This window comes from Mesocricetus auratus, unplaced genomic scaffold (genome assembly GCF_017639785.1).
Source record: "Mesocricetus auratus isolate SY011 unplaced genomic scaffold, BCM_Maur_2.0 Super-Scaffold_6730, whole genome shotgun sequence".
In the NCBI taxonomy this organism is placed as follows: Eukaryota; Metazoa; Chordata; class Mammalia; order Rodentia; family Cricetidae; genus Mesocricetus; species Mesocricetus auratus.
Genome location: NW_024429184.1, coordinates 117,846,475 through 117,873,820, shown reverse-complemented (window position 1 = coordinate 117,873,820; position 27,346 = coordinate 117,846,475). Strand labels below are relative to the sequence as shown.

At 50.3% G+C, this 27,346-nt stretch overlaps 5 protein-coding genes and 1 long non-coding RNA gene across 12 annotated transcripts; 3 read left to right on the top strand and 3 right to left on the bottom strand.

Moving 5' to 3' along the window:
* Positions 1–49: 49 nt before the first annotated feature.
* On the bottom strand, positions 50–4,511 carry Sra1 (steroid receptor RNA activator 1). 3 transcript variants are annotated; one of them, XM_005069229.4, is made up of 5 exons: positions 3,596–4,511; positions 3,345–3,470; positions 1,653–1,855; positions 600–708; positions 50–466 (listed from the first exon to the last, which is right to left on the bottom strand). In XM_005069229.4, exons 1-5 carry the CDS (start codon positions 3,654–3,656, stop codon positions 231–233), a joined length of 735 nt encoding a protein of 244 aa, XP_005069286.1. In that variant the 5' UTR covers positions 3,657–4,511; the 3' UTR covers positions 50–230. The 3 variants fall into 3 exon arrangements, with proteins under 3 accessions (XP_005069286.1, XP_012968188.1, XP_005069287.1); XM_013112734.3 differs by having other exon boundaries at positions 600–702; positions 3,596–4,103; XM_005069230.4 differs by having other exon boundaries at positions 401–466; positions 703–708; positions 3,596–4,103.
* On the bottom strand, positions 4,246–10,915 carry Apbb3 (amyloid beta precursor protein binding family B member 3). Of its 5 annotated transcripts, none has more exons than XM_013112732.3 (13): positions 10,586–10,915; positions 10,167–10,330; positions 10,009–10,085; positions 9,098–9,158; positions 8,805–8,951; positions 8,560–8,687; positions 8,300–8,305; positions 8,077–8,191; positions 7,885–7,969; positions 7,412–7,495; positions 7,083–7,198; positions 6,755–6,946; positions 4,246–4,765 (listed from the first exon to the last, which is right to left on the bottom strand). In XM_013112732.3, exons 1-13 carry the CDS (start codon positions 10,632–10,634, stop codon positions 4,529–4,531), a joined length of 1,461 nt encoding a protein of 486 aa, XP_012968186.1. In that variant the 5' UTR covers positions 10,635–10,915; the 3' UTR covers positions 4,246–4,528. The 5 variants fall into 5 exon arrangements, with proteins under 5 accessions (XP_012968186.1, XP_012968187.1, XP_040597888.1 ...); XM_013112733.3 differs by lacking the exon at positions 8,300–8,305 and adding an exon at position 8,360 and having other exon boundaries at positions 8,077–8,211; positions 10,586–10,758; XM_040741954.1 differs by lacking the exon at positions 10,586–10,915 and adding an exon at positions 9,349–9,917 and having other exon boundaries at positions 10,167–10,229.
* Positions 10,916–11,070: 155 nt separating this feature from the next.
* LOC101831927 (SLC35A4 upstream open reading frame protein) lies at positions 11,071–12,963 on the top strand. The gene is made up of 3 exons (XM_013112756.3): positions 11,071–11,169; positions 11,869–11,967; positions 12,506–12,963. Exons 1-3 carry the CDS (start codon positions 11,155–11,157, stop codon positions 12,701–12,703), a joined length of 312 nt encoding a protein of 103 aa, XP_012968210.1. The 5' UTR covers positions 11,071–11,154; the 3' UTR covers positions 12,704–12,963.
* An 84-nt stretch (positions 12,964–13,047) lies between these two features.
* Positions 13,048–14,677, top strand: Slc35a4 (solute carrier family 35 member A4). The gene has a single exon (XM_013112755.3). The coding sequence runs from the start codon at positions 13,049–13,051 to the stop codon at positions 14,003–14,005; it is 957 nt and encodes a 318-aa protein (XP_012968209.1). The 5' UTR covers position 13,048; the 3' UTR covers positions 14,006–14,677.
* A 2,058-nt stretch (positions 14,678–16,735) lies between these two features.
* LOC101839811 lies at positions 16,736–26,402 on the bottom strand. Its single transcript, XM_040741951.1, has 12 exons — positions 26,286–26,402; positions 25,722–25,799; positions 25,206–25,288; positions 24,602–24,688; positions 23,164–23,294; positions 20,681–20,889; positions 20,533–20,610; positions 20,006–20,063; positions 19,303–19,373; positions 18,761–18,922; positions 17,219–17,377; positions 16,736–17,144 (listed from the first exon to the last, which is right to left on the bottom strand). Exons 1-12 carry the CDS (start codon positions 26,367–26,369, stop codon positions 16,902–16,904), a joined length of 1,443 nt encoding a protein of 480 aa, XP_040597885.1. The 5' UTR covers positions 26,370–26,402; the 3' UTR covers positions 16,736–16,901.
* Positions 17,253–17,770, top strand: LOC121138898. Its single transcript, XR_005875770.1, has 2 exons — positions 17,253–17,383; positions 17,495–17,770. It is a non-coding gene; the product is annotated as an uncharacterized LOC121138898 (long non-coding RNA).
* Positions 26,403–27,346: the final 944 nt, after the last annotated feature.

The window sequence follows — 27,346 nt, the reverse complement described above, 5'->3', positions numbered from 1 at the left end:
TTCATGGAGCAGGAAAGCTGACATCACAAAGAACCAGCATCCGAATGGCTCATCTTTCCTACCCACTTGCCACCATTGGGATGTTTATTGAAATGTACATATTATGAGTAACAAGTGATCTTGCAGTGGCCCAGATAGAATCTTTGGTCAGGCCCAACAGGGCCAATAGTCTCCCCTGGTGGTAATGGGAGCCAAGTGAAAAGAGCCTTCCACACCAAGGCATAGATAGATCATTTGAGTGAGTCCGGGGAGCCCCCAGGGTTATGAAGGCTGTGGAAGCCCAGTACTGTCTGGTTCTCGGGTGTCACTGTCGACTTCTCTTCTTTGGCCTCCTCTGAAGACAGACTCCTCTTTTCTGCAATTAATCTTTTAACTCCCACCATCCACTGACTGACCTCAGTCACATGGTCAACCATGAGTGAGCGGTGAATGTCATCTGCTGCATCCCACTGGTGGTGTAAAAGTTCTGAGGAGAAACAGGGCTTGAGCAAGCAAATGGCAATGTAAGTCATGTCTGCCATTCCTCCCTTCCCAGTCAGTAAGACCTCTTCACGTGTCAGTGCAACCATCGGTGGCAGGATAAAGGACCCCGCCCATACCTTGCACTAGTAGCGCCATCCTCTTCTTCACAGGCATTGACAGCTTCCCTCCAGTCCACTGTTCCTGAAGCAGTGCCAAGCGTCGGCTGATGTCATCATACACCTGTTTCTGAGACAGGAACCCGTCCAGCTCAGTGCTGCCTGTGTGCTTGCGTTCTCATGAGTTTGACGCTTGGTCATTAGAGTTCATATTCCTTTACCCAATGTTAGAGGGTCGTTCCCCCTGCCACACACTCACTATGGATATGATAAAACCTATGAACCTCCAGAGTCAAAAGATACACATGAGAAGAGCCATAAATTTCTCAGCCCACCAGAGACTTTTTAAAAAAGATTTTTACTTACTATTTATACGGTATTCTGGCTACATGTATGCCTGCATGCCAGCAGAGGACACCAGATCTCACTATAGGTGGTTGTGAGCCACCATGTGGTTGCTAAGAATTGAAGTCAAAGATCTCTGGAAGAGCAGCCAATGAGCTATCTCTGAGCTATCATCTCTCCAGCCTCCAGAGACTCATCTTAATGTTAACTGTTCAAATAAGGAGAACCTGGCTAAAGGTGGGACTACCATGCTGCATCACCCCTTCTTCAATCCTTTGTATACAGAGAGCTGAAGAAACCTTCATACAAAGTCTTCTCTCTCTCTCTCTCTCTCTCTGTCTCTCTCTCTCTCTCTCTCTCTCCCTCCCCCTTTTCTTCCATCTCCCTCTCTCTCTCTCCCAGACTGAGTACATGCTGAATGACCTCAATTTACAAAAATAAGCTTGTAATTCACTAATAGGAATTCAATACAATTCATTCCCACAAATCCTCTACTACTGGCTGGTCCCTCAAATCAATGTCCATTTTCCTGGAACGACTGGGAGATTCCTTAAGGGCCTAGCCAGGTGGTGGTGGCGCAGACCTTTATTCCCAGCACTTGGGAGGCAGAGGCAGGCGGATCTCTGTGAGTTAAGACCAGCCTGGTCTACAAGAGCTAGTTCCAGGACAGCCTCCAAAGCAATACAGAGAAACCGTGTCTCAAAGAAACACAAAAAAGAATCGTCCTACCTTTGTGTGGCCACGGCAGTCCTCCAGTGCCTGTTCCAGAGGTCTCAATACATCTTCAATCAGAGCTTCAGATTCAGTGACTGGGGAGCTTGGGGGCTCCACACTAGCAGCAGGACATGTCCCCATAGGTGGAGGCCTGGAGGCCTTACTTGAAGGAGGTGGATGACCCACTGAAGGTGGTCCAGAAGTTTCTGAAGTTGGGACTGAAATGTTCAAACTAGATCAAGCAACAAGGCTTAGTACCCTCTGTTGATCATTTTATTCCCATCTCCCATTTCTCTTTGTTGACAATATTTCCATCAGCTACAAAATCTGGTCACAGCTCCTCAACTCTAGCTCAACTTTTACTTCCTACTGCCCTGTTTTATTGGTTAAACCAAAGCATGTAGGGAACCAAACTCAGTTTCTTTAGAAGAGCAGCAAGTACTCTTAACTACTGAGACATTTCTCCAGTCCCCCAATATAGTTTAACACTTTTCATGGGCAGATTTTAAGAAGTACAGAAAACTGCATTTCATATCTCTAAATTTCACATTCTGTAGATACTTCCTTTTCCTATTTTTGGCCATGCCTCTTACTTCACTGATAAAGCCACCAAATGGGATTTTTTTTTTTTTTTTTTTTTTTGCTGTTGTTGTTTGAGGCAGTGTTTCACTCTAGCCCAGACTGGCTTCAAACTTCTGGCACTCCTCCTGCCTCAGCTTCCTGAATACTGAGACCACAGCCATACACTACCTACCATGCCCAGCTCTCTCTTAGTCGACCCGCCACCCATTGTGGCCACATTCCTTCCTCAGAAGGTGCTTGCTCCTATCAAAAGGGCATCTCTCAGGCTGGAAAAATGGCTCAACAGTTAAAAAGACACCTCTCCACTCATACTTTGCAGTCCACACCTATGTCTTTCGGCCTCCCTCCTATGATTATTTCTTTTCTCCCTTATGATCAGTTCTTGGCCTTTGCTCTTTCATACCGTGAATGTACAAATGGGCTGTATTATTTACTATCAAAGCCCATTCACTTCACTGTTTTAGACAAGGTATGAAAATCCACACCCTCTCCATAAGGGATTGATGTTCAAGTCCATTACATCAAATCAAATACAGCATCCCACCTCCAAACCTATCTTCCAACATTCCACTAAAAAAAGTTTTTTGGAGCACTCCGATTTCTGAACCAGGCAAAGTTGTTCTCATCTCAGAGAATTTGCACTTACCTGTTTCTTGTGCTTAAAATGCTTTTTCGTTTTTTAGTGCCTCTCAGTCACATTTCCATGTTGACTTAAATATTTACTTAACTAGCACCCCCAGACACCTTGGAAACCATTGATTTCCCCGTTTTCTCTCCAGAGTCCCTACCAAGAAGGCCTTTTAGCTTGTTCACTGCGTTTTGGTTTGCACTCAAACCGTTCCTGGGTCTTGACAAGTGCTCAGTAAATACCAATTAAACAAATGAATAAATAACAAAGTTTGAGATGCTTATAACACAAAGGCCACAGTATTCTGGGAAGAGGTCTAGGCAGGAAAGAGTCTGAATGAGCACAGTCCTTTTGCCCAACAGCATTTACTGACCAGGAATGCAGGAAGAACGGGCTCAAAAAGCGCCTGCGTTGAGGCCCCCTCCTAATCGAGTCCAATGGGACAGGTATCCCAGACTATCTCTCCGTAGAGAGTTCCGCCCACGGCTCTCACGCACCTCTAGGGGATCCATCCTGTGGGGCCGCGACCCTTTTAGTAAGGGGTGTGCGTTTGGGTCCACCAGTCTGAGTCTGCAGCCCGTACGAGAACTGCGGAGGGTCGTTCCAGCCGCGTTCCTTGTTGCCTGCGAAGGCAAGGAAGTGTGTGAAACCACACCGGGAACCCAACCGAGGTTACTCTGGGGTCTGGAGTGGAGGGGTGTCAAGAGTTCGCTCCAAGTACCCCCAACCGCCCACCAGCAGAGCTCACCCGGCTTTACATAGAGCTCCGCCATCTCCACTTCCGCACCGCCAGCGGGGCAGCGCGTCATTTCCGGGGCGGTAGCTCGCTCGGTCACTGAGTCCTGCTGCCCAGACAGCCAGGCACCAATTCCTTAGGGACAAATGGCTAATGATCTGTCACGTGGCACCAAACAGGTTTTTCTAATGTCTCCTAGCTTGCTCTCAGGAACAAATTCAAACACCAAAAGTACCTGCTGACCCTAACCACGTCAACCTCTGGAAGCTTGCATATCAGTGTACTGCCCTGTACAATTTTTACATTTTCTCTAGGCTTACTAACGAGATCTTCAGCACTCAAATATGTAAACTCTTCAGAAGTCTTCTGAAATACCTTTATAAGTCTCATCTGAGCTCCCACAACCCTCTGGTAGTTCCTGGTATTTTCTGATTTGGTCGTTTCTCCTCTGAAAGTCTCAGAAGGAATCCTGACAAATAAGCCTACTTTAATATCTGATACCAGAAACCTGTAAAAAGTGCTGAATGAATGCAGTCAGATTTCCATTATGAACCATGTCTTCACTGTGACTAAATACAGTCACCAACACCAAGCATACACACCCACCTCACACAGGCTGATGGCCCCCAACCGTTTCCCGTGTCTAATATACTCACAACTAGTGAGGTCACTGAGGGATTTTTATTTGCACTGGTTCTGCTATAAAGTTGCTGAGGTAGAGCCAATTGTCCAGGGTTGGACAGGTCAAGGAGCAAAAGAACCCAAGGAAAAGGGCACTAGGAGCCTAAGTTATAGTGCAGGGCCTCTCAGCCATCCATATAAACAACAAACTTGATAATAAATACAGGGTAGGCAAGGATCAGGGATAGGCAGGAAGGTGAGAGGCTACAGAGCCCTGGGGACTGTAAGAGTATACAGCCTCCTTCCCCAGCCTCTAAGATCAATCTAGGACATGTGGAGAAGAGAAGGTTTTAGCCTGAAGGCATCAAGAAATGAGAAGACACCCCTCTTTCGAGGAGCTGCTCCAGCACCCCCAACTCCTCCTTTGAGTAGGGGGGGAGGCAGAGGGCCACCAGGGGAGTCCATGGAGCTGGTCCGCTTGAGCCGAAGGCGGGCACGGGCCTGGGCACCCCAGGTCTTACCCCGAGCTGCTGAGGCCACCAGACACTTCTGGTACTGGACCTAGGAAGAAGTTGAGTGTGAACATCCAGCTCTCTGCCCTTAGGTCCCTGAAAGCTTCTGTGAGGCAGGTAACTGGCCAAGAATTTCGTCTGATAATCATGTCTTCCCATAGCATTCCCAGATAGCTCAGCAACAAAAACATAAAACTTGACATTTACTGAGCACTTAAGGAAAGCTAAACACTGTGTTAAGTGCTTTGTATGATAATTTAATTTAACCTAGTTATTTATGAGTCGTTACTATACTCATCTTGCAAATGACAATATCTAGGTTCGGAGAGAAATGATTTGTCTAGGACAGTGGTTCTTAACCAGTAGGGGAATCATATATCCTGCATAACAGATTTTCTTTATTTACATTTTAAGTAATTGTGCTTACATTACCATTTGTAACAGTAGCAAAATTACAGTTATGAAGTAGCAATGAAATCACTTTATGGAGCGGTCACCACAACAAGAGGAATTGTAATAAAGGATCATTGCATTAAGAAGATTGAGAACCACTGGTCTAAGGTCTCACAAATAGAAAATGTTAGACCTGGCATTCTGATGTAAGTCTGTCCAGCTGTAAAGCTTGAACTTTTGTTTTTTGGTTTTTCGAGACAGTTTCTCTGTGCAGCCTTGGCTATCTTGGAACTCATTCTGTAGACCATCTTGGTAGACCTCTGCTTCCAGAGGGCTGGGATTAAAGGCGTGTGTCATCACTACCTGGCCAAAGTTTGCACTCTTAACTACACCTACCAGAAGAGACTCTCCTCCATCCCTCATTGTTCTGTAACAATATCTGGAAAAACAGATTCTCTAGTGAAGAGAAAGTCTATAAAGCCAACCCATTCCCAAAATAGCTGTCCTAATCAAACTCTCATTTAGATTACTCAGAGCAGATACTACTTAGCTTTCTACCTCCTATAGTTTACTTGCACTGTAGCTTAAGTAGGCAAAATCTACAGATCTCACTTCAACGTCCTGCTTAAAGTCCTTCAAAGGTCCTCAGTGTCCAAGGCTAATCTCGAAGTTCTCACGACCTGTTTCTGTCATTCTCTGTTCTCATCTATCATTACACCCTCTTGCAGGCCACGCACACCATGTTTTCAGGTACTCTAACCACTAACATCCTTCTTATATCCACTCCTGAGGTTCTCTGGCATATCTGCTGTCTCTTCACCTGGCATACTCCATTGGGTGCCTTTTCTTTTCCCCTACAGGTGGCTGTCCTGCCACTTGAGGAAGCATCTCCATCATCATGTATGTAACTTGTTTCTGATGTATTTCTGTTCTATTCTGTGATGGCAAAGGCTGTGAGTACTTTCTGTATCAACGAATTCTCAGAATTATAGTAACTGACCCCTATACTCATTTGTTTAATGAATAAGTGAACTGAATTAATGTAGCTTAAGCATCCTACATTGAAATGCCCACACACCCAGAAGCATGTTGAATCAGACAAATGGTACCCACTCTATACAGCACTTTACCTACATGCTGAAAGGTGTTATATGAGTGTGCCCATGAGTGTTTATGTGTGTGTACCTTATATTAGCATTCCCCATACTTTAAGAAATCAGAAATAAGCCAGGTGGTGGTGGTGCACGCCTTTAATCCCAGCACTCAGGAGACAGAGGCAGGCAGATCTCTGTGAGTTTGAGGACAACCTGGTCTACTGAGCAAGTTCCAGGACTGCCTCCAGAACAACACAGAGAAACCCTGTCTTGAGAAAAAAGAAAAAAGAAAAAAAAAAGAGAGAGAGAAAACAAAAAAGAAAAAAGAGAAATCAGGAACAGCTGTTATTATGTGAAATGCACTAGACTTGTGAGTATTAGTAACCAACACAGAACTTAGCAAACACAGCGTTAAGAGCCAGGTGTACTAGCAAACTCATCTGACCCTGGGATTATCGGGTTGTGATTTAAGAGGAGCTACCCATGTTGAGCCCACCCCACAGTACAGAGCAAGAAAAACACCCCCCATTCCCACTGCACTCCTAACTCACCATGCAGGCAGCTTGCACAGCTTCAGAGAGTCCCCCAGCATGAGGCTGGCACCAGAAGGCCGCACACTGGAAGCTCTGACAGCCAAGGTCAGCGATGAGGCCAAAGGTGTGCGGGTCCCGGCCAACACCAATAAAGGTTACAAGGCGCACAGGGCACTGCCACAGCGGCTCTTCCTCTGCACCAGCCTCTGCCTGCCCACACAAAGCCTGATCACTACAGAGTTAAGCAACAGCTAGACCCAATACTTTCAGACCCCAGTAAAGAGACACCCCCACCTCAACATGCCTGTCCACCCTCCAAAGTCCCAATTTCATCCTCTTGTGGTACCTGAATGGGATGTGCAGTCATCAGAGAGTCAGACACACTGAGCACAGCAGGGACCCAGGTTTTCTGATCCCCCCGGGCAGTGAGGGTACCAATGGCCTCATTCAGCACATCCATACCTGAGGAGACATGCCTACTGTGCTGTCTGGCTTGGATAGAAAGGGTCTGCTGGGAGTTAGTTTCTAGAACTCTTCCATTAACTTGGGATTCAGAAAGATGGGAAAAGAATAGTTGGGACTGAGCTTGGAATTCTAAGTTGAAAGACTGCATATATCCTAAACTATATAAGACCATGCAATCACACCTCACCCATCAGCCCCCTCAGTCCTCACCCATGGCTTTGTTAACGGGAAGGACCCCCATGTACAGTGCCTCATACTTCTGAGCAGCCTGGCTCACTGCATCCAGCAACTCCACTGAAACACACAAATCAAGTAACAATCTAACACAGAAACTCAATCAGCCCTCTCCCCACCCTTCCTGTGACTACACCACTATGTAATCAGCTCTGGCTGGCCTGGAACTTGCCATGAAAAACAGCCTTAAACTTTGTGACGGTATTCCTGCCTCTGCCTTCCCAGTGCTGAGATTACAGGCTTACCTCACCACACCTAGCTTCTCCACCCTAGTGGATGTGCCAGGACTCAAGCTAGAGCTGTTATTAGCAAAGGAAACCCTGTAGATGCACCTTCAATTTACTGCTTTAGATCCTTGGATCTGGACTCTCCAGGAACCCCACACCCTTACCATATCCATCTTTCACTGAAGCAGCCTGAGGTTGCAATGCAGCAAGCCCTTCCCATACCTTGCCTTGGAAAGTCTTCAGGGGAAATAGGATCTGAGGAACAGCAAGCAGCTTCTCCACTGACTCCTATCCTCTCAGACAAGATCTAAAATACAGTTTAGTCAGCATGAGGCACACAAAGGAGGAAAAGGAGGAGAAGTCAGGGTAAGGGGCCAACCCCACTCTGTCCAACTCCACACTCCCCGCCCTCACCTGTACGCAGAGCCCCTGCAGAGCACTTGCAATGGCCTTTGCAGGTACGTCACAGCGAAACACATGGCACTTGAGCATACAGCTGTCTTTGTCACCCGCAACAAAGGCAAAGTCCCTGGCAGGGGCAGGGATAGACTGGTTAGGGGCAGGGGCTTCTAAGTATATGGCACAGTTGGAATTGGGAAGTCAGGGATAGGGCTCAGAGTACCTAGTTGTCACATACCTGTCGCTGTTCCAGAAGCATGTGGGAGCACAGGATTAAAATCAGCCCAGCCTCTCAGACTCTCCCCTATCTGTCCCTGCTGAGCTGGTCCCTGCTGAGCTGGTCCCCCCCACCCCAACCAGGACTGAACCAGGCAGGGAAGGCCATGCTGGGTCCACATCAGAGGATCTGTGTCCAAGGGTTCAGCATCAGTGGGAATCACAGCCTGCAAGGGGGAAGGGTAATGCAACTCTTGCTTGGGGAAACGCAGAAGTCCTCACCGGCCCTTGGAGCTGCCCACACCCCAGACACGGATGTGAACCAGAGGCTGACAATGGATCAGACCGTGGTCCAGGGGATTCACCAGGCTCATAGCATCCTTCTTAAGGATCATCAATATGTTCTGGCCCTGCCAAGGACAGAGATCAGACAGGTAAAGGTGGCTCACAGGGCAAACAAGCAATTCAGGAAAAACCCACATCTGCTGAGCCGGAGGCTGAACCCCCAGGGAAATGAGACAGCTCACCTCACCCCAGGCACCATTGTGGGGCTGGCTCCGGTTACGAGTCTGGGCCAGCTGCTGGATACAATTATTGACAACAATACTGCTCCTCCCGGGTGCCAGGTCCTCCTCGGGCACTTCAACCCAGCCCAGAGAGCGGACTGCAAAGCACTGAGCAGCCAGAGAAAAAGAAGTGAGTAGGTGTGAACAGAGTGGCGGATGACACAGGACCCATACATATAAACTCTGGAGTGCTGTTCTTACACTAACCCACCCCACTCATCTTTCCCTGGAGATCTCCCAACATCTTAAACTACCTTAGCTCCTGGCTCCAGGCTCCGGACATAGGAATCTTCACCATACCATGTTAGAGAGTTACTAGAATAGAGTATAGCCAGCAAAAGGGTTAACATTCCTACATTAAGGGCAATGATGAAACCTAGCCTACTTGATCAAGCACAGAATTTTGGACAAGACCCAAAATATAAGACCACAAATGCAAACCCAGAACAAAAGACCCAGAATATAGTAAATTAACAAATTATAGCCAGGCATTGGTGGCACACACCTTAGCACTTGGGAGGCAGAGGCAAGCTGAGCTCTGTGAGTTTGAGGCCAGCCTGGTCTACAGAGCCAGTTCCAGGACAGCCTCCAAAACAATACAGAGAAACCCTGTCTCGATAAACCCAAATAAATAAATAAATAAATAAAATTAACAAATTGTAGTTTAAAATTTGAAGAAATCCAGGATACAAGACACATAGACTAAAACACATAAATATGGATATAAATTAAGATATGTGGACAAAAGCCTCAAACTAGAACAAGAGACTCTGGAACCCCATCCCCACCACCCCACCTCTGGCCAAAAAAAAAAAAAAAAGCCAATGGATGGGTCTACTGGAATATGATGGGTCAGGACATTGGACACAGAACATAGACCTAATGATAAGAACTTGTAACAAACAAAATTCAAAATACTCAAAAGGCAAGAGCATGAGACAAAGCTAAGCACAAGCTGAGCCCAAAATGGACAGAGTCCAGAACTACAGCTTAAAAGCAAAACTGTGGAGGCAGGCACGGTATCATCTGTATGAGTTCCAGGGGCAGCATACACAGTGAGACCTGAGACCCTGTCTAAAAAAAAAATCAATTTGTGGGTCTAGCTTCATTTTTGAGTGGCACAGTAACCCCAAGGTTGTCATTTGGCCTGGGCCACCCCTGTTACCTCCGGTTCAATGAACTGTCCAGGCTGGAGAAGGATCTCCCCTTGGGGGGTCGCAGCTCCCAAATTCCCTCCTTCCCCTATGGAGTAGAGATCGGTCAGTGTAGCAGCAGGCGCTGGTCCCCGCGTGTGCTCAAGCCCCCTCCTCACATTCTACCTACCGTTCCAGGGTCCTCTGCACCTCCGAGTTCCCAGGATGGTCGCTGCCACTGGGTGCTACCGCTGGGTACATGCCAATAGTAAGTGCCTGCAGCATCGCGGATCTTTCTCCAGCCGGGGGGCAATCCTGTCTCCCCCTCCAGATTTTGGTCCCCCCACAAGTCATCTACAGGAACAAAGAATTAAATCAAGGTGGCACATTTATTACCCGTGAGTTCCCAACAACACCGTCACAACCCTCGCTGCATTCCACAGGAGACAGCCCTAAACCTAGATCTCAACTCCCCAGTCCTGAAGATCACGCAAGGATCAAGGTTCGCTCACCCCTGGCTCTCATTCCCGGGACACCACCCACCTCCACCCCGTGTCCGAGCTCCGGTAGCCTCCCATCACCCCTCCCGGGAGGACCCTTGGCGCACACCGTCACAGTTGACCAGAATGATGGCCAGCATGTAATCCTTGCCCAACATCGCCTCCGACGACCTGCGCCCTCGGCCCCAGGCGATCTCCGGAGCTGCAGGGCCTCGCACACGCCCAGCCTGGGCGCCGGAGAGCGCCGAGCCCGCGGGCGCCGCGCAAACACCGGGCGGGAGGGGCCGGCCGGGGGCGGGCCTGAGCAGCCCGCGCCGCGGCGTCCGGGTCCCCGAGTCCTCGCGGGCCTCGGCGCGTGTGTCCCACGAACCCCGCACCCGAGCCCGGGCGACTCTGAGCTCCTCGGGCGACCGAGGACGGGCGAGAAGGCGCGCGCTCCGGGCGCCAGGGCGCGGGTGACGTCACCGCGCGGGGCCTGAGCTCATCACGTCCCGGCCGCCGCGCGCGCGCGCGCGCGCGCACCCCGAGACCAGGCGGGAGGGGCCCGGGGGCGGCGTCCGCGAGCGCAGCCGCGAGTGACTCGGGGGACGCCCCGCCCCTTCCCGAAAGGCAAAGACGGCGGTAGCCTTTGACCTGGGGGGCGGGGCTGCGCGTGCGCCGCGGGCTCGGCGGGGGACGATGGCGGATGACAAGGTGAGTGGTAAGCGAGGTCCGCTCCGGTCGGCGTGGTTTCCAAATTCCTTAGCCTTCTCACACCGGAGCGGCGGCGACAGGGGCAGATTCTTGTTTTCCCCCGGGCTCCCATCACCCGTTCAGACGCCCGTGGCTCGCTCGCTCGCTCGCTGGATGCCGGCCTTGCGGGCCGCACCCGTGCGGACACTGACTCGCCACACACCCGTGTGGTCTCTCAGCCTGGAACGGCCTGGGCAAACGTCAGGTCAACCTCGTCCCGTGCCCCTAGGGAACTGCCTCGGCCCGTCATCCACAGTCGCTCTAGAAACCCGGCGTCACCCACAGACGCGCTAACAGCCTGCCGGTGTCTCTGTCGGGCCTGGGACACGGCGGTGAAGACAGACTAATGGCCGTTTCCAGCTGGCGTGCGCGTCACTTTACAGTGCTCCCTTCCTAAAGCTAGACAGAAAGCCCCGGCTTCTCCTGGGGAAGTCACTGCAAGTTCCTGGTGCACATTCTCTCTGTCGCCTCCCTGGGCCCCGTGTGAGTGCTTTGCTTTTCAATATCTGCCTGCCTTTATCCCTGCCATCTCAGGAAGGTTTTGTAGGAAGACATTTATTTGGTTGTCCACAGCTCACCTAGTTCCTAGCCTCTGATAAAAGCTGAGCAGGGCATGGGACTGGGTCAGGTCTGCTGGAGCCAGCCTCTCCCTTGTCCTAGGATTCTCTGCCCAAGCTTAAGGACCTCACATTCCTCAAGAACCAGCTGGAGCGCCTACAGCAGCGTGTGGAGGATGAAGTCAGCAATGGCGTAGGTCAGGTAAGGGCCCCAAGTGCTCTTGGGAATGTTGAATAGGAGGTAGAGTTCTATTTTAGCAAATGGACACTGAGAACCCAAGAAAAGTTTCCCTGAGAAAAAAGACACTTGAACTGGGCATTGTGGTGCACACAATTTCAGGGCCGAGAGAATTGTAGGCCAGCCAGTGCTACACTCTAGAGACCTTGTCTCAGAACCAACAGGGGAGGAGAAAACAGCATTGAGCTGAGACCTGAAGTAGGCGTTAAATAGGAGAAGTGGGTGAACATTCCAGGGGCTGCGCAGACAAAGCCTGGGTGGTAAGCTGCCGTGTGAACGCAGAGTCGGGGAAAGGCGGTTGGAGCCATCAGAGACCTGCTACGAGGTGACAGAGCCCTCTGGCCCTGGGATTCTGACATTCTTTTCCGAGCTCCAGCATTTTGAGATAACCTTTGGAGAAAAGAGCACAGCTGTCAGCAGTGAGGACAAGCGAGTGGTCAAGCACTCTAAGCCCGGCTTACAAAGGAGAGCACACTGACTTCCTTTTGTGTTTTCCCTGCAGGACAGCTCAGTCTTCTCTTCCCCGTTCATCAAGGGGTTCCTGGCAGGGTATGTGGTGGCCAAGCTGAGGGCATCGGCAGTGTTGGGCTTCGCGGTGGGCACTTGCACTGGCATCTATGCAGCTCAGGCATATGCTGTACCCAACGTGGAGAACACACTGAAGAACTACTTTAGGTCGCTGCGAAAGGGGCCTGACTAGACACTTCAGGGAGGGCAGGATGAGCGAGTCGCAGGCTCTCTGTCTGGCTTCCCCTGCTACAGTGCATTTGCTGTCTCCGCCCATACTGTCTCTTTCATCCTCGCTTTTCTTCCTGCAGAGAATGGACAGGGATTTGTCAGCCTGCACCCTGCATTCCTTCCCTCCCTAGGGACTAACCTAAAACTGGCTCACGGGCGCTCCTCAAGCCCCAACTGTGGGATGTGACTCTGAGTCTATGTATTCTCTGGTGATGTACCACAGTTCTGCACTCAGTTTCCTTCGGCTGTGTCCCAGTTCCTCTGTCCCTTGCTAACTACACAGGCCACCCAGGGTGCGGTGTGGGCCATGAGTGTAGAAGATGGGGGTGTGCCAGGCCGAGCCGGTCCTAGACAGGCTCGCTGGACGCTGATGCTGTTCCTGTCCACTGCCGTGTATGGTGCCCATGCACCGTTCTTAGCGCTGTGCCACGTGGACGGCCAGCTGCCCTTCCGGCCCTCCTCCGCTGTGTTACTCACTGAGCTGACCAAGCTGCTGTTGTGTGCCTTCTCCCTCCTGCTGGGCTGGCAGACATGGCCCCGGGGCACAGCACCCTGGCGCCAGGCAGCACCTTTTGCACTATCGGCCCTGCTCTACGGCGCCAACAACAACCTGGTGATCTACCTGCAGCGCCACATGGACCCCAGCACCTACCAGGTGCTCAGCAACGCCAAGATTGGTAGCACGGCACTGTTGTACTGCCTCTGCCTTGGGCGTCGCCTCTCTGCACGCCAGGGGCTGGCACTGCTGCTGCTGATGGCTGCAGGAGCCTGCTATGCGTCACGTGGCTCTCGGGAACCTGCGGTGGACCTTGCCAGGGCCCATGCCATGCCCTTGCACGTCACTCCACTGGGACTTGTGCTCCTCGCCGTGTACTGTCTCGTCTCTGGCTTGTCATCCGTGTACACAGAGCTGATCATGAAGCGACAGCGGCTGCCCTTGGCTCTCCAGAACCTCTTCCTCTACACTTTTGGGGTGATCCTGAACCTCGGGCTGTATGCTGGCAGTGGCCCAGGCCCGGGCTTCCTGGAGGGTTTCTCTGGATGGGCAGTGCTTGTGGTGCTGACGCAGGCGGTGAGCGGACTGCTCATGTCCGCTGTCATGAAGCATGGCAGCAGCATCACGCGCCTCTTCGTCGTGTCCTGCTCCTTGCTGGTCAATGCTGTGCTTTCAGCAGTGCTGCTGCAACTCCAGCTCACAGCCGTCTTCTTCCTGGCCACACTACTCATTGGCCTGGCTGTGTGCTTGTACTATGGTAGCCCCTAAGGCCCGGCCACCCCACACCCCACTCCAGCAGCCCTGTGACAAGTGCCTTGTAAGAAAAGCTAAGGGGGTCCCATCAGCCTCTGGAAGTTCAGGTGGGTGAGCGTTACCCCTAGGAGGCATAAAGAGTAGGCTTGGCTAAGGAAACGCCTGGCTGTATCCCTATATTCCTTCACACTGAAAACTGAGAGCCCCAAACCCAGGCTTAGGCAGCCTGTCCTTGAGGAACCCTGCCTTGTCCTGCATGAGCATGGCCACTTCAGGTGAGGTTTTGCTCTTGCCTGCAGTGGTCACTCCTAAAGGCCCCTTGCCCTGAAGCTTCATGTTGTTCCTCTCACCCAGCGGCTTTAGGTCAGAGGGGGCTGGGGCTTGACTCATCTCAGGGAACACTGACTGCCCCTGGACCCTGGCTTACGCCTACACTCCTGACCCCTGTGCTAACTCAAGGGCCCTGTTGTAGCCCAGTTTACCTCTAAGGCACTTAGGAGGTGCTGTTTTTCCCACACTTGTCCTCTCTTAGTGGTGTCCCAGCTCCCAGCAGCCTGGGAAGGCTCTGCAGAGGAACCAGGGACCAGGTACAGAAAACATTTATAGATAATCAGTGTCTAACTACTTAAGCAATAAGGTCTTAATAAAGTGTTCAGGGTGTAGGGTGCTTCCAACAACCATTCACAATTGTTCGTGTTTTGTGTGTTTCATGGCTCCCCTCAAATGATTTCCTTGAGTTTCCTAAGTAATTTTGGAGTAACATCCAGAGTAGGAGAGAAATCTCCCAGCTGTTGCCAGTGGCATTGTTTGTCCTGGGAGCTCTGTGGATCTGATACGATATTGACCAGTTATGGTGAGGCACATCTGTGATTCCAGCCCTCCAGAAAATAGAACAAGGAGAGCTCAGGTTCAAGATCAAGCTGAGCTACTTAATGAGACCCTGCCTCAGAAAAGGAAGCCTTGGGGGTATGGTGATACAAGTGTGAACCTCTCCTTGGGAGACAGAGGAGCAAGAATTCAAGAGGGCCTGGCTAACAATGGTTGAGACTGCATGCTGTTCCTGCAAAGGACCCAGATTCCCAGACAGCCACAGCCACCTATAATTCCATCTTCTGGCCTCCATGGCACTCAGGTACCCATCCACAACACATAAATTTACATATGTATATGATTTTGAAACAGGGTTTCTCTGAGTAGCAACTCTAGTTGTCCTGGAACTCCCTCTGTAAACCAGACTGGCCTCGAACTCACAGGGATCCACCAACCTCTGCCTCCCAAGTGCCGGCATGCACCACCACTGTCTGGCAAGGCCAGCCTAGGCTACATAAGAGTTGGTCTCGGTCTGGAGAGATGGCTCAGAGGTTAAGAGCACTGGCTGCTCTTCCAGAGGTCCTGAGTTCGATTCCCAGCACACACACGGTAGCTTGAAACCATCTATAACAATATCTGGTGCCCTCTTCTGGTGTGCAGGCAGAACACTGTATACTTAATAATAAATAAATAAAATTAAAAAAGAGTTGGTCTCAAAAAGCAAACAAAGGCCTGAGATTGTAGTTCAATAGACAAGCACTACTATATACAAGTCCTGTGTTTGGTCCCCAGCACTGAAAAAATATGTTTTAAATCACAAGTCCTGATATAGTTAGAGATTATTGGGACTGAAAAGCACTCTGCTCAGCAGAACAAATTAGGCTAGAAAACACTTAATGTCACAAATGTGTGTCGGGGCAGGGTTTCACATCATAAACCAGATTATATAACCCAGGCTGTCCTCAAATTGGAAGCAATTCTCCTACCCCAGACTCCATACCCAGCCACTGTTTTGACACATTCCCTCTGGTTCTGTCACAACTAGTATCTGTAATCTCTTTTGAAACCTTGGCCAGAGGACTGTCAGACCCTGCTCCCCAGAACACTGTACCCAGTACTTCTGTTGTCCTGGTGCCAGCCTGTAATCCCAGCACTCCCAAGTTGGAGGTAGGAGAGCCAGTAGCTCAAGATCATCCTTAGTTATATAGCACATTCCAGGTCAGCCTGGACTGCATGAGACCCTGTCTCAAAAAAGTTGCAGGGTTAAAGCTGTGGTTCAAAAGCAGAGGCCCTGGGTTCCACCCCTCACACAGCAGGAAGAGGGGGAGGAGAACTCTTCCTTAGCTGCTTAGCTGACTAATTGGGCAGTTACTAGGAGAGCTTGTCTCTGAAATGAGACTCGAATGGCACAAATACAGGGAAACTAGAAAAGCAAAATGAAGGGGCTGGAGAGATGGCTCAGAGGTTAAGAGCACTGACTGCTCTTCCAGGGGTCCTGAGTTCAATTCCCAGCAGCCACATGGTGGCTCACAACCATCTACAATTCAATCTGGTGTCCTCTTCTGGCATGTAGGCAGAACACTGTATATGTAATAAAAATAAAATCTTTAAAAAAAAAGCGAAATGAAGTAATCCATATTGGGTGCTCAGAGACTGGTACACAGAGACAAGGATGGTGGTGGTGGTTACCTGTAATGAGGGTGTTGTTAAAATGTCTAGGTTCCCGGTCAGGGAACCAATGTTGTTAAAATGTCTAGGTTTACCCAATAACGAGACACAAACCATGACTCAACGATCCCCCGTGGAGTTTTATTGGTGGACAGGGAGGGAAAGGGGGGTGAAAGGTAACCAACCCGTGCAGAGCAGAGAGAGAGACAGAGAGAGGAGATGAGAGTAAGACGAGAGTAAAAGAGAGTGTAAGCAGGCAGGGGTCAGTCCTTTAAAGGGGTCCTTTGCACCTGCGTGGTTCTCACAGAACTCTGGGCTGGCCAGAGTGTTGCCTGAGTGTATCCTGCCAGGTAACAGGGCAGGCCAGTGTAATTCCTGAACCTTTCAGAGGGCCATCCTGGCTGAATTGCCCCACCTTCTCCCTGTGTGGTCCTCATGAACGAGGACAAAGGAAAGTAGCCCCACAGTGTCCCTGATCGGGTTCCTCTCCAGGCAAAGCTTCAGCACAACCGGCCCTGCCTGCACTCTGCTCAAGCTGCTGGTTCCTGGCCTGCAGCTCCTGGGTCTTCAGGGCCAGATCAATGGTGTCTTGGAGGACTGCGGCCAGCAGACTGCGGTGATGGTGTTCTGTGGCCACTGCCTTCTCCTCCCATAGCCCCTGCCAGGCTTGGAAAACCTGTGTCCACGTCAGAGATGCCTGTTGGTCCATCAGCTTGGCACCAACTTAAGGTCTGCCCTGTCTCCACTGACCTGCAGCAAGTGGCGTGTCCGAGCTCGGGTGGACCGTACACACACGTCATAGAGGGCCGCCAGATCACACTCTGCCATGTCTCGCTCCGCCTGCAGGGCTGCCACCTGAAGCTTCAGCGCTGCCTGCCCCTTCCGTTGTGTCTCTCTCTCCTCACAAGCCTGCAGGTAAAGCAGCTTTTGGCGAGTGCCACCCGTGCCAGGCTCAGTGCACAATACTCACTGCATGTGATCTCATTTCATCCCAGCCAACCTTACCCGGACATCTCCCTTCTCCAGGTTTGCAAACAGTGCATCAGGGAAACAATCTGACTGACCAGATTCCCATGGCTAATGTGGGACAGAGCTGGAATGGAGCATGCTTTCACTAGCTGCCCTCCTCACTAGGTAAAATCCAAACCCAGAGACGTGCCACCCTGTGGTGTAGCCTTACCTTCTCCCACACACTTGCTAGCCAGACGGAACAATCTTGCTGTTCTTTCCTCGGCTTTATCAGACTTTGGCTTTATCAGAGAACGTGCCCGTGTCCACCACATATACAACTTTTGAAATGGATCTTATCATTGTTTATTTTTTTACAGGGAGAGGATAGAAATGAGACAGGGTCTTCTTTATAGGCCAGACTGGCCTTGAACTCACGACCCTCCTGCCTGGCCTTCCTGGGTGCTGAGAGGCCTGTACCACTGTACCTAGCCACATGTTTTGTTTCTTTTTTTAAAGCAGTTCTTCACATTTTTTACTTATTTATTTTATATCCCAACCAGTTTCCTTCCCAACCCTCTCTACCCACCTCCTCTCTGCCCCCCTCCCCTCAATCCACTCCTCTGTTTCTGTTCAACAAAGCATGGCTTGTCACGTTACAGTAAGACTCTCCTTGTATTAAGGCTGGGCAAAGCAATCCAGTATGAGAACTCCCATTGTTGGGAACCTTTAAGTAGACCAAGTTATACAACTGTTGCGTGCATGCAGAGGACCTAGGTCAGTCCCATGCAGCTCCCCATTGTTGGTTCAGAGTCTGAGTTCCTAGGAGCCAGGTTAGTTTCTTTCTTTCATTCCTGGTTTTTCTAGACAGGGTTTCTCTGTGTAGCTTTGGAGGCTGTCCTGGAACTCGCTCAGTAGACCAGGCTGGCCTCGAACTCACAGAGATCCGCCTGTCTCTGCCCCCAAGTGCTGGGATTAAAGGTAAGTGCCAGCCACCACCACCCAGCTACGTTTTATTTCGTGAACAGTCGTTTACTGAGCACCTTCATGACGAGCACGGACCGCCCTCAAGGAGCTGAATGCCATGAATCTTGGGCTGACTCTGGTTTTCCTGAGTCTCTACTTAGACCCAGTCTCCTCTGGTCCACTCCAGTCCGGGCAAAGTGGACCTCACTGCTCCCATCTGCCTGTGACTGCCCATTGCAGCAAACAGCACTGAGTATGGCCTCTTCTGAGCCCCATAAGGCATACGGACCAATCTGCTATGATTGGATCCAGATCCTTGCCACAGTGCACAGCCTGGGTGCAGGAGCCTGAGGCCCTGTGCTTCTCCCCTCCCCTCACCTCTCCCGCCAACATTCCTTTGATCCCTTTACAGGCTGCATCCTCCTGATGTCCTACGAGCTTCAGCTCTTCCTGGATCCAAATCTGGTGCTGCTCTCGAAGTCTCTGCCTCTGAGCCTGGGCCAGAAAGAACTGCAGGGCCACATCTGGGGCCTGGTGGGACTAAATGGCATCGATGAGGCTCAGTCAGAAGTCAGGGTGCACACAGATACCAACCTTTCCAACAGAGCTTCATTGCCAGGGCTGTTCCAGAATCTAACTGGCCTGGGAAAGCCCATAGACCGAACAAAGACTCAGCTGTGGCTGGAGGGAGGAGATCTGCCCCTGCCTCTGGTGCTGTAGTAGTATAAGGGTCCCATCACTATGATCCATCCCAGGACAGCAGCTCCTCCCATGACCCACCCCACCCCAGGAGATCCTAGAAGCCTTTATGTCCTTGTCAGAAACTCCATATTCCTCCCCAGTATCAGCACAGGGCTTAGAGGCTCCTTTCTCCCCCAAGTTTCCAGTTGTTTTGGGCGTATGAGAAGTATTAATATTACCTGTTCCTTAGAGTGCCTGAGAGGATGTGTTTGGTGGAGCCGAGACCCTAAAAATCCTCTTCTTCCTGCCTCTGGAGGAAAATGTCATTAGTCACATCAAAGTGCACACACACACACACACACACATACACACACACACACACAGAGTACAGGGGATGAATAACAATGTAATCAAAGCTTTTGGGGGAAGGCTGGTCTCAACCATACTACAGCAAATCATGGAAGACAGTGCCCCCCCCCCCTTTTGATGAAGAAGGGCTTTGTCTAAAGCAGCAATTCTCAACCTGTGAGTCTTTCAGAAAAGACCATCAGAAAACACAGATACTTACATTACAACCCATAACAGTAGCAAAATTACAGTTATGAAATAGTAATGAAAATCATTTTAAAGCCGGGCGTTGGTGGCGCACGCCTTTAATCCCAGCACTCGGGAGGCAGAGGCAGGCGGATCTCTGTGAGTTCAAGGCCAGCCTGGTCTACAGAGCGAGTTCCAGGATAGGCTCAAAAACAATACAGAGAAACCCTGTCTCGAAAAACCAAAAAAAAAAAAAATCATTTTATAGTGGGGGATCACACAACATGGGCAAGGTTGAGAACCTCTGGACTCTAAAGGGATTAAAAGCATCACGTTCCAGGGCCTGGAGTGACAGTGTCTGTGACTCTAAGCTACTCACATTCCTTCTCTGAGCCTCAATATGCTCACCTGACAAATGAGCAAAATGTCTTCCCTGCTTACTGTAGCTCAGTGGCTCGCCTTTCACCTTCAAGAGAAAATCCGAGTGTCTCAGACATTTCCAAATCCATTCCTCCATCTCCAATCCATTCCTGACTCCATTCTCCAGCCAAATAAATTGCTTGCAATTCTCCAGAGATCTGCTGGTTTCAGTTTCTGTGTGGTTCTCTGCCTGGAATGCTCTTTGCTGTCCTTACAAACCTCCATCCAGAGTCACTTCCTACGAAATCTTGCTTTCCTCTTTTTTTAAGGCTATATTGATGCCTTAGAGTCAGTTTTGCCAAGCTTTTCAGAACATTGACCTTAGCACTGTGATCGTTTCTTCTCAGACTAAACTCTACCAGGGCAGGGAAATTCCAGGGTTAACTTTGTACCCAGCCTGTGGTGCATGGTCAATAAATGTTTGGGAATCAATAAATAAGTGGGAGATTCTGCAAACAAAGAAGAGGCAGGCAGACATATACAGAGTCCCCAAGAGGTTGGGTGAAAAAATGTACCTTTGGCTCTTGGAGCCCCACAGCCTCAGCTCTAACCCCTTTGGGTATATGGCTTCTTGGTCCCCTGGATTTTACCACCTAGGAGAAAGGGACTCAAGTGGGGACTGGGACACTTTTGACCGGGTGCCCCAGGCCTCACCTTGCTCACCTGTAGCTCCCAGAGGGCCCTTCCAAATTGGTTCAACCCACCATCTGTCAAGGTGTCTCCAAGGAGGACTAAACGCAGTGCCCTCAGAGTGGCTCTACGGGCCCTCATCTCCTCTACTGGGTTCCACAAGGTGGGCCTCACCTCTCGCACCTGCACCCTCTTTCCTGAGGCCCCCAACAGAGCGGCCTGGAGCAGAGTTGGGAAGCTACCTAAAAAGAGACAACACAGTAGACTTCTCTTTCCCACACCACAGCACACACTGCCTGCAATGCTCTACATTTCTATCAAGGGCTGTTATCAAAATACCCAACCCTTGCCGAGTCTGGTGGTATAGCACCGTCACCTGAGCTGCTCTGATGGCTGAGACAAGATAGCAAGTTCAAGGTTTGGTTTCACAGATTAGTGAGCCCATCTCAAAATAAAAGGTAAAATAGGCTAGGGATGTAGCTCAGCATTAGGGTCCAAGGTTCGATCTCTAGTCCAAAATCATCACTGCCACCTTTATAGTCATCACCACTGCCACCATCACCATTTTCATCTTCATCATCACCACCATCACCACAATCAATCATCACCATCATCACCATCACCACCACCATCATCATCATCACCACCACCATCAATCACCACCACCATTACCATCACCACCACCATCATCACCATCATCACCATCACCACCATCATCACCACCATCACCACCACCATCAATCACCACCACCATTACCATCACCACCACCATCACCACCATCATCACCATCACCACCACCATCATCATCATCACCACCACCATCAATCACCACCACCATTACCATCACCACCACCATCACCACCATCATCACCATCACCACCACCATCATCATCATCACCACCACCATCAATCACCACCACCATTACCATCACCACCATCATCACCATCACCACCACCATCATCATCATCACCACCATCATCACCACCTAATAGCCCATAGTTGACTGTCAGTGTACTTGATGGCCCTGTGCTCAGCATCTCTTGGATTTATATTTTTATCCACAGCAACTCTAATCCATTTGCCACTTAAAGCCTGTGCCATATACCAGAATATAAAGCCAATCTGCAGATAAACACACACCTGCCCCTCCCAGCATGTCTGCCCTCCCTTTCAGACAGACATTCACCTATAGATTAGTTTTATATTCTAATTAGTATCTCAAGTTTATCTTCTTCCATCCAGCTTGAGACAGGGGAGCCTTGGGACCTTCTAGACAAATGAATGTGGGTTGTGGAAACAGGGTTGGGCTTGTTGTTTGTTTTTGCTTTTTGAGACAGGGCTTCCCTGTGGCTTTGGAGCCTGTCCTGGAACTCACTCTTGTAGACCAGGCTGATCTCAAACTCACAAAGATCCGCCTGCCTCTGCCTCCCAAGTGCTGGGATTAAAGGCGTACACTACCACCGCCCGGCCTTGGACATTTTTTTTAATTTATGGAAATTTTCAAGTATATACAAATATAGGAAATCCATCTACCTACCTCCAGCTTAACTACTGCTCTTTTGCTCTTTTATTTTTTTTTTTCAGATACTGGGAATCAACTCCAAGGCCTTAAGCCCGCTAGGTAAGTGCTTACCACTGTCCAACCATCCCATGATGTTGTTTTCCAGCGTTTTTTGTGTCTGAGAGACCATCCGGCTGTGTGCCCCACTCGAGGCTTGAGTTTGCAGTGCTCCTGCTCCAGTCTTCTGATTGCTGGGGTTCCAGTATGGGCCACCACACTCAGCTTCGTTGACACTGTGGTCTAATCTGCATCCCCAACTCTGGTATTACAGCTTCAGGGGCCTCATTTGTAATGGGTGTGTGTAAAGAGGAAAGTGTTTTTTCCTCTGTATCCTTTCCTAATATGTAAGTTAAGCCTGCCTCCCTCTCATTTGTGAATTAGACCTGCATTCTGGGATGTGGCTGCTTAGTCCTGGAATACCAGCACCCAGGAAGCTGAGGGAGGCAGACTTGCAGGAGTTCAACACCAGCTTGGGCTACAGTGACACCCTGTTGAAGAAAAAAAGGTGTTAAAATGTTTGATAAAGATCCTGAATATGAGCCGGTCATTGGTGGCACACGCCTTTAATCTCAGCAGAGGCAAGTAAATCTCTGTGAATTCCAGGCCAACCTAGTCTACAGAGCAAGTTCCAGAACAGCCAGGGATAAACAAAGAACCACTGTTTTGCAGAAAAAAATAAAATTAAAAATTAAAAAATTTTAAAAGATCCTGAATGTGGTGGCAAACAACTACAACCCCTGTAACCCCGGTACTCAGGAGCTAAGACAGAAGGATGTGAGTTCTAGCTAGCTACATATATACTTCAAGAGCAGCCCAACCTTCCTGAATTCTGGCCTGCCCAGAGAGTCAAGGACTCTCTCTGCCTACAACAGGGCAGTGGCTGGTTGAGGTAACATGAAACAAGCCTACCAAACCACAGAGCTTTCCAAAGAACTCTACCCCACCCTCACCACCGTGTGGGTCCAGACGAAGAAGTAAGCTACTGTAGCTGTTCCCCTCCAGGAGCCAGGACACAATCCAGGGCAGAGAACCCTCTTCCTCCCCAGCAGCCTCACCAGCCAGCACTCGCAGCAGGGGGCAGGCTCTGCCAGAGGGAGAGAAGAAATGTGCCCCGTGGCAGATGCGGAGGACCAGCCCTGGCAGGAATCACCTGACCAAGGCTATTGTCACTTTCCCCACACACCCACCAGACTTAGTTAAGACGACTTGCTGCTCTTACAGAGGACCTGGTTCAATTCCCACATCAGGTGGTTCAAACTGCCTATAACTCCAATTCTAGGGGATCTGTAAGCACGGGGCACATGCAATGTGCATACAGACAAATGGACACATGGATAAAAATAAATTAATTTTTTGTTTTCATTTATTTATCTTTATTTTATGTGCATTAGTGTTTTGCCATGGGTGTCAGCTTCCCTGGAACCAGAATTACAAGCAGTTGTAACCCAGGTCCTTTGGAAGAACAGTCAGTGCTCCCAACCACTGAGCCATCTCTTCAGCCCATAAATGAATTTTTAAAGAAAGAATATTACACAATAAAAAAAGAAGAAACCTTAGAATACTCTGAAATTTAAGTTATTTTATCCCCTTCTTTTTCTACTTTTTAAATTTCTATTTTGTTTTTAGACACTTCTGAGTTTGGGAATATCCCTGTGGTATATTTTGAAAACTGGTCTGAAATGATTATACACTGTGATAACTTGATGTTTTCATTATTATTATTATTTTGATTTCTCGAGTCAGGGTTTCTCTGTGTAGCTTTGTAGACCAGGCTGGCCTCAAACTCACAGGGATCCACCAGCCTCTGCCTCTTGAGCGCTGGGATTAAAGGCGTGTGCCACCACCACCCAGCTGGTTTTCTTTATTTTTATTTATTTTATATATAGGCGTACTCTACCTGCATGTATGCCTTTCTGCCAGAAGAGGGCATCAAATCCCACTATAAATGGGTGCGAGCCACTGTGTTTGCTGGGAATTGAACTCAGGACTTCTGGAAGAGCTGCCAGTGCTCTTAACCACTGAGCCATCCCTCCAGCCCCCAGTTTCCATTACTTTTGATCACTGGGAGAAAGGTATGAATTGGGTGTGAAGATGGGCTGGCTACTCGGGGGAACTTTCCTGTCTTGGCTTTGAACATTTAGATTCACATCCACACTATGGCATCTACCTCACCTCCCAATGCAACCACAAGACCTCCTCAGACTTACGGGTCTCCTGGAAGCTGCATGATCCTCAAGGTACCTCGACACACTTGCTGGCTCTCAGGCCCAGGGCAGGACATGGTAATCGTGAGCAGAGAGCAGGCCCTGCAGAGCACGAGGATGGCTTGGGAAGGAAACCTGGACTTGTATGGGGATTGGAGTGGGTGGGTCACAGCTGTCTTGTCCTCACCTGCCTTCATGCCCAGCAGCCTTCAGGTACAGCTCAGAGGCAGCTCGGGCGTCAGACACCTCCACTTCGCAGGCATCTTTCACCACCCTGAAGAGAGGGAGGTTGGACACAGCCCTGTAGCCCGCGTGCTAGCAGCAAGCTCTGGCATCTCTGTGTTCCAAGCCCACAGTGTCCATGGCACACAAGAATCATCCCAGAGGCTCAGAGCTCTTTATACCTTATTAAGTGTCTCTCATCTTCCTAACCTTGGTTTCTCCCCTGTGGTCTGCCCAGGAAGGGAAGCAGGTTTGTTGGGACCATTTCAAAGATGGAAAAACTGCTCTGTGAGGAGTTGGGAACCACTAGACGTGATCCTGGACTGCTTCAGGCCGTGAGGGTGGGCCTGAGGGTTGACATGTATTTGCTATGAAGGGAACGAATGCATAGGTTGGGAAAGGAAGGAGAGCAGGGAAGAGGCTCTAGGCCCCGTCAGCTGACGTGGCTTCGTTCTCCGGGAATGGCAGAGCAGAACCTCATCTTCACGCTTGTCTTGATGTAGTTTATCTGGAAGGTGTCACTGAGGCTTACGGCTAGCACCCTTGTCTCATTGACCCTTAATACTTACAAGCCCAGAGGGGCCACATCCAGTACTGGCAGGTCCTCCAGACGAGAGGAGAGCAGGTCCCGAGTCTGCCCACTTGGGCTAACCTGGGGTCACACAAAGAAAATCATCACAGGTTAAGCCTCTTCTCTCCTATAGGTCCTATGGGCTAAGGGAGGATAAGGATTCAGCCATTAGTCACTGGTGGTGTCGCACACTTTAATCCCAGCACTCAGGAGGCAGAGGCGGGCAGATCTTTGTGAGGCCAGCCTGGTCTACAGAGTGAGTTCCAGGACAGCCAAAGCTGCTACACAAGAAACCCTGTCTCAACAAAGACTTCAGCCACTGACAGTTGGTATAAAAAGGGGACCCCAGAGAGGCAATCCCCAGCTGCGGTAGCAGGGAAGGCGTCCCATTTCCCTTTCCACTTGCCACAACCCTCAAGGGATTTCTGAGGTGACACTTAGCTCTGCACCACCGTGCTCCCCCTTACCCCCCCCCCCCGTTTTCTCTTCCCTTCCCTTCCCCCAGTGACCTCACCTGCACCAGACTGAGAGTGCAGAGCGCAGGAGGAGAGCTGCCCACGGGCAGAGCCTCCTCAAACAGCACCTGCAGGACCTAAAATAGAGGCGCTCAGTGGGGGACGAGAAGGCACCAGTGTGTCCTCCGGCATTCATCTGTGGCAGGCCCTGTGCTGGCTTTGGGTACAAAGTGCACTGGCCCCTTCCCCTCGAAGGCAGACAGACTGCCAAGCAGCCTTCCTCAGTAGGCCTTCCTGTTGTGGGCAGGGTCGTTCTGAGGCAGCTGTTTTGATTTGAAAGTCTTCTGATGAAACTTTGTTGTAAAGTTTTAAGCATAGCATGGGCAACATTACCAAGACGTGCTGAATTTAGGTGTCCTGAGGACCCGGTCTGCGCGTGCCACGTCCCCTCGTCCCTCACCCACGAGCCACAGCTTCCCATCTTTCCTGACTTCTCAGCTGCAGAAAGCGGCCTTGGTAAAAAGTCCTCCAAGGACCGCAGGGTGCATGGGAGACCTGAGCTGTCCCTAGTCTGGCTGGAGTGAGCAGGCAAACATTTCCCAGGTAATGCTTGAACTCCTCACCTGAGGTACAAAGCGGGGTGCCTCTGTTTCCCGGCCCCGGAGCAGCACAGCCGTGTTGTAGCCATGTCCCACAGAGGCCAGCATGGGCTGGATTTGTGTCAACAGCTCCTGCTCTGCTTCCTGTGGGAACACAGGCACATCCCTGTGTCAGGTGACCTGTTACCTGTTACAGCCTGCTCTGAGCAAAAGCCAGGTGCAGAGCCTGGGAGCTTTCCTTCTCCTCCCATCCGTTTCTCAGAACCCCTACCTGAGCAGCACCAGGGCCCAGAACTCTGTCAAACAGGAAGCAGTGTTCCTACGGACACGAATGGCGTCAGTACTGGCATTTCCGTCTTCCCCGCTCGCTCCCCTCATCCCACACCGTCTACCTGAGGCTCCAGAGTGTCTGGCTGAAGTAGGCGCAGACACTTGGGTCCCTCCAAAAGAAGTGTGGGGCCATGGATTTCCTTGAGTCCTGAGAGGAGTTGGCTTCATGTAGGTTTTCCTGAGAGAAGAGCTCAGGGGCTTCTTAGTCTTGCCTTAATCCCCAACCCCCAACCAGAACTGGCTTGGCACCCCCTCTCTGGCTGCCCTCCTTCAGGCATTCTTTTTTTCTTTTGAGTATAATTTTTGGGAGTTAAACTTGGGACCTCCATATACCAGGCAAGTATTCTACCACTAAACCCAGTTTTTTGTTTTTTTGTTTTTGTTTTTTGTTTCTTATACAGGTTTTCATGACATGTTGCTCAAGGTGGCCTGGAACTGTTATTTAGCCAAAGATGACCTTGAACTTCTGATCCTCCTGCCTCTGCTTTCCTAGTAACAAGCTTACAGGTTCATGCCACCGAGACTGGTTCATGCTGTGAGTCAAACCCCGGGCTTCACGAACGCTAGGCACGCGCCCACCGAGCTGCACCCCCAGACCCCCAAAGCATCGTACCTGATCCTTCACCAGAATCCACTTCTACCACCGCAATCAGCTTGGCAGGCGGCATAGGAGAGACAGTGTGAGCCCCTTGAGGGCTTAGAGCCTCCCGGTCCACGGCAGGCTCCGTGCTCACCACCTGTGCAGGCTCCATGGC

Coding starts and splice junctions, on each gene's coding strand:
- Sra1 (XM_005069229.4), bottom strand. CDS start 3,656: ATGACGCGCTGCCCCGCTGGCGGTGCGGAAGTGGAGATGGCGGAGCTC. Junction 1,856..3,344: donor ACAGGATGGATCCCCTAGAG/GTGCGTGAGAGC, acceptor TGAACATTTCAG/TCCCAACTTCAGAAACTTCT. Junction 709..1,652: donor ACTGCCGTGGCCACACAAAG/GTAGGACGATTC, acceptor TTCCTGTCTCAG/AAACAGGTGTATGATGACAT.
- Apbb3 (XM_013112733.3), bottom strand. CDS start 10,634: ATGTTGGGCAAGGATTACATGCTGGCCATCATTCTGGTCAACTGTGAC. Junction 9,159..10,008: donor GACAGTTCATTGAACCGGAG/GTAACAGGGGTG, acceptor ACTCTATTCTAG/TAACTCTCTAACATGGTATG. Junction 7,199..7,411: donor TCCCGTTAACAAAGCCATGG/GTGAGGACTGAG, acceptor ATGTCTCCTCAG/GTATGGATGTGCTGAATGAG.
- LOC101831927 (XM_013112756.3), top strand. Junction 11,968..12,505: donor TCAGCAATGGCGTAGGTCAG/GTAAGGGCCCCA, acceptor TTTTCCCTGCAG/GACAGCTCAGTCTTCTCTTC.
- Slc35a4 (XM_013112755.3), top strand. CDS start 13,049: ATGAGTGTAGAAGATGGGGGTGTGCCAGGCCGAGCCGGTCCTAGACAG.
- LOC101839811 (XM_040741951.1), bottom strand. CDS start 26,369: ATGCTGGCCTCTGTGGGACATGGCTACAACACGGCTGTGCTGCTCCGG. Junction 25,800..26,285: donor CACCCCGCTTTGTACCTCAG/GTGAGGAGTTCA, acceptor CCTCTATTTTAG/GTCCTGCAGGTGCTGTTTGA. Junction 20,890..23,163: donor TCTTCGTCTGGACCCACACG/GTGGTGAGGGTG, acceptor GTCTCTTTTTAG/GTAGCTTCCCAACTCTGCTC.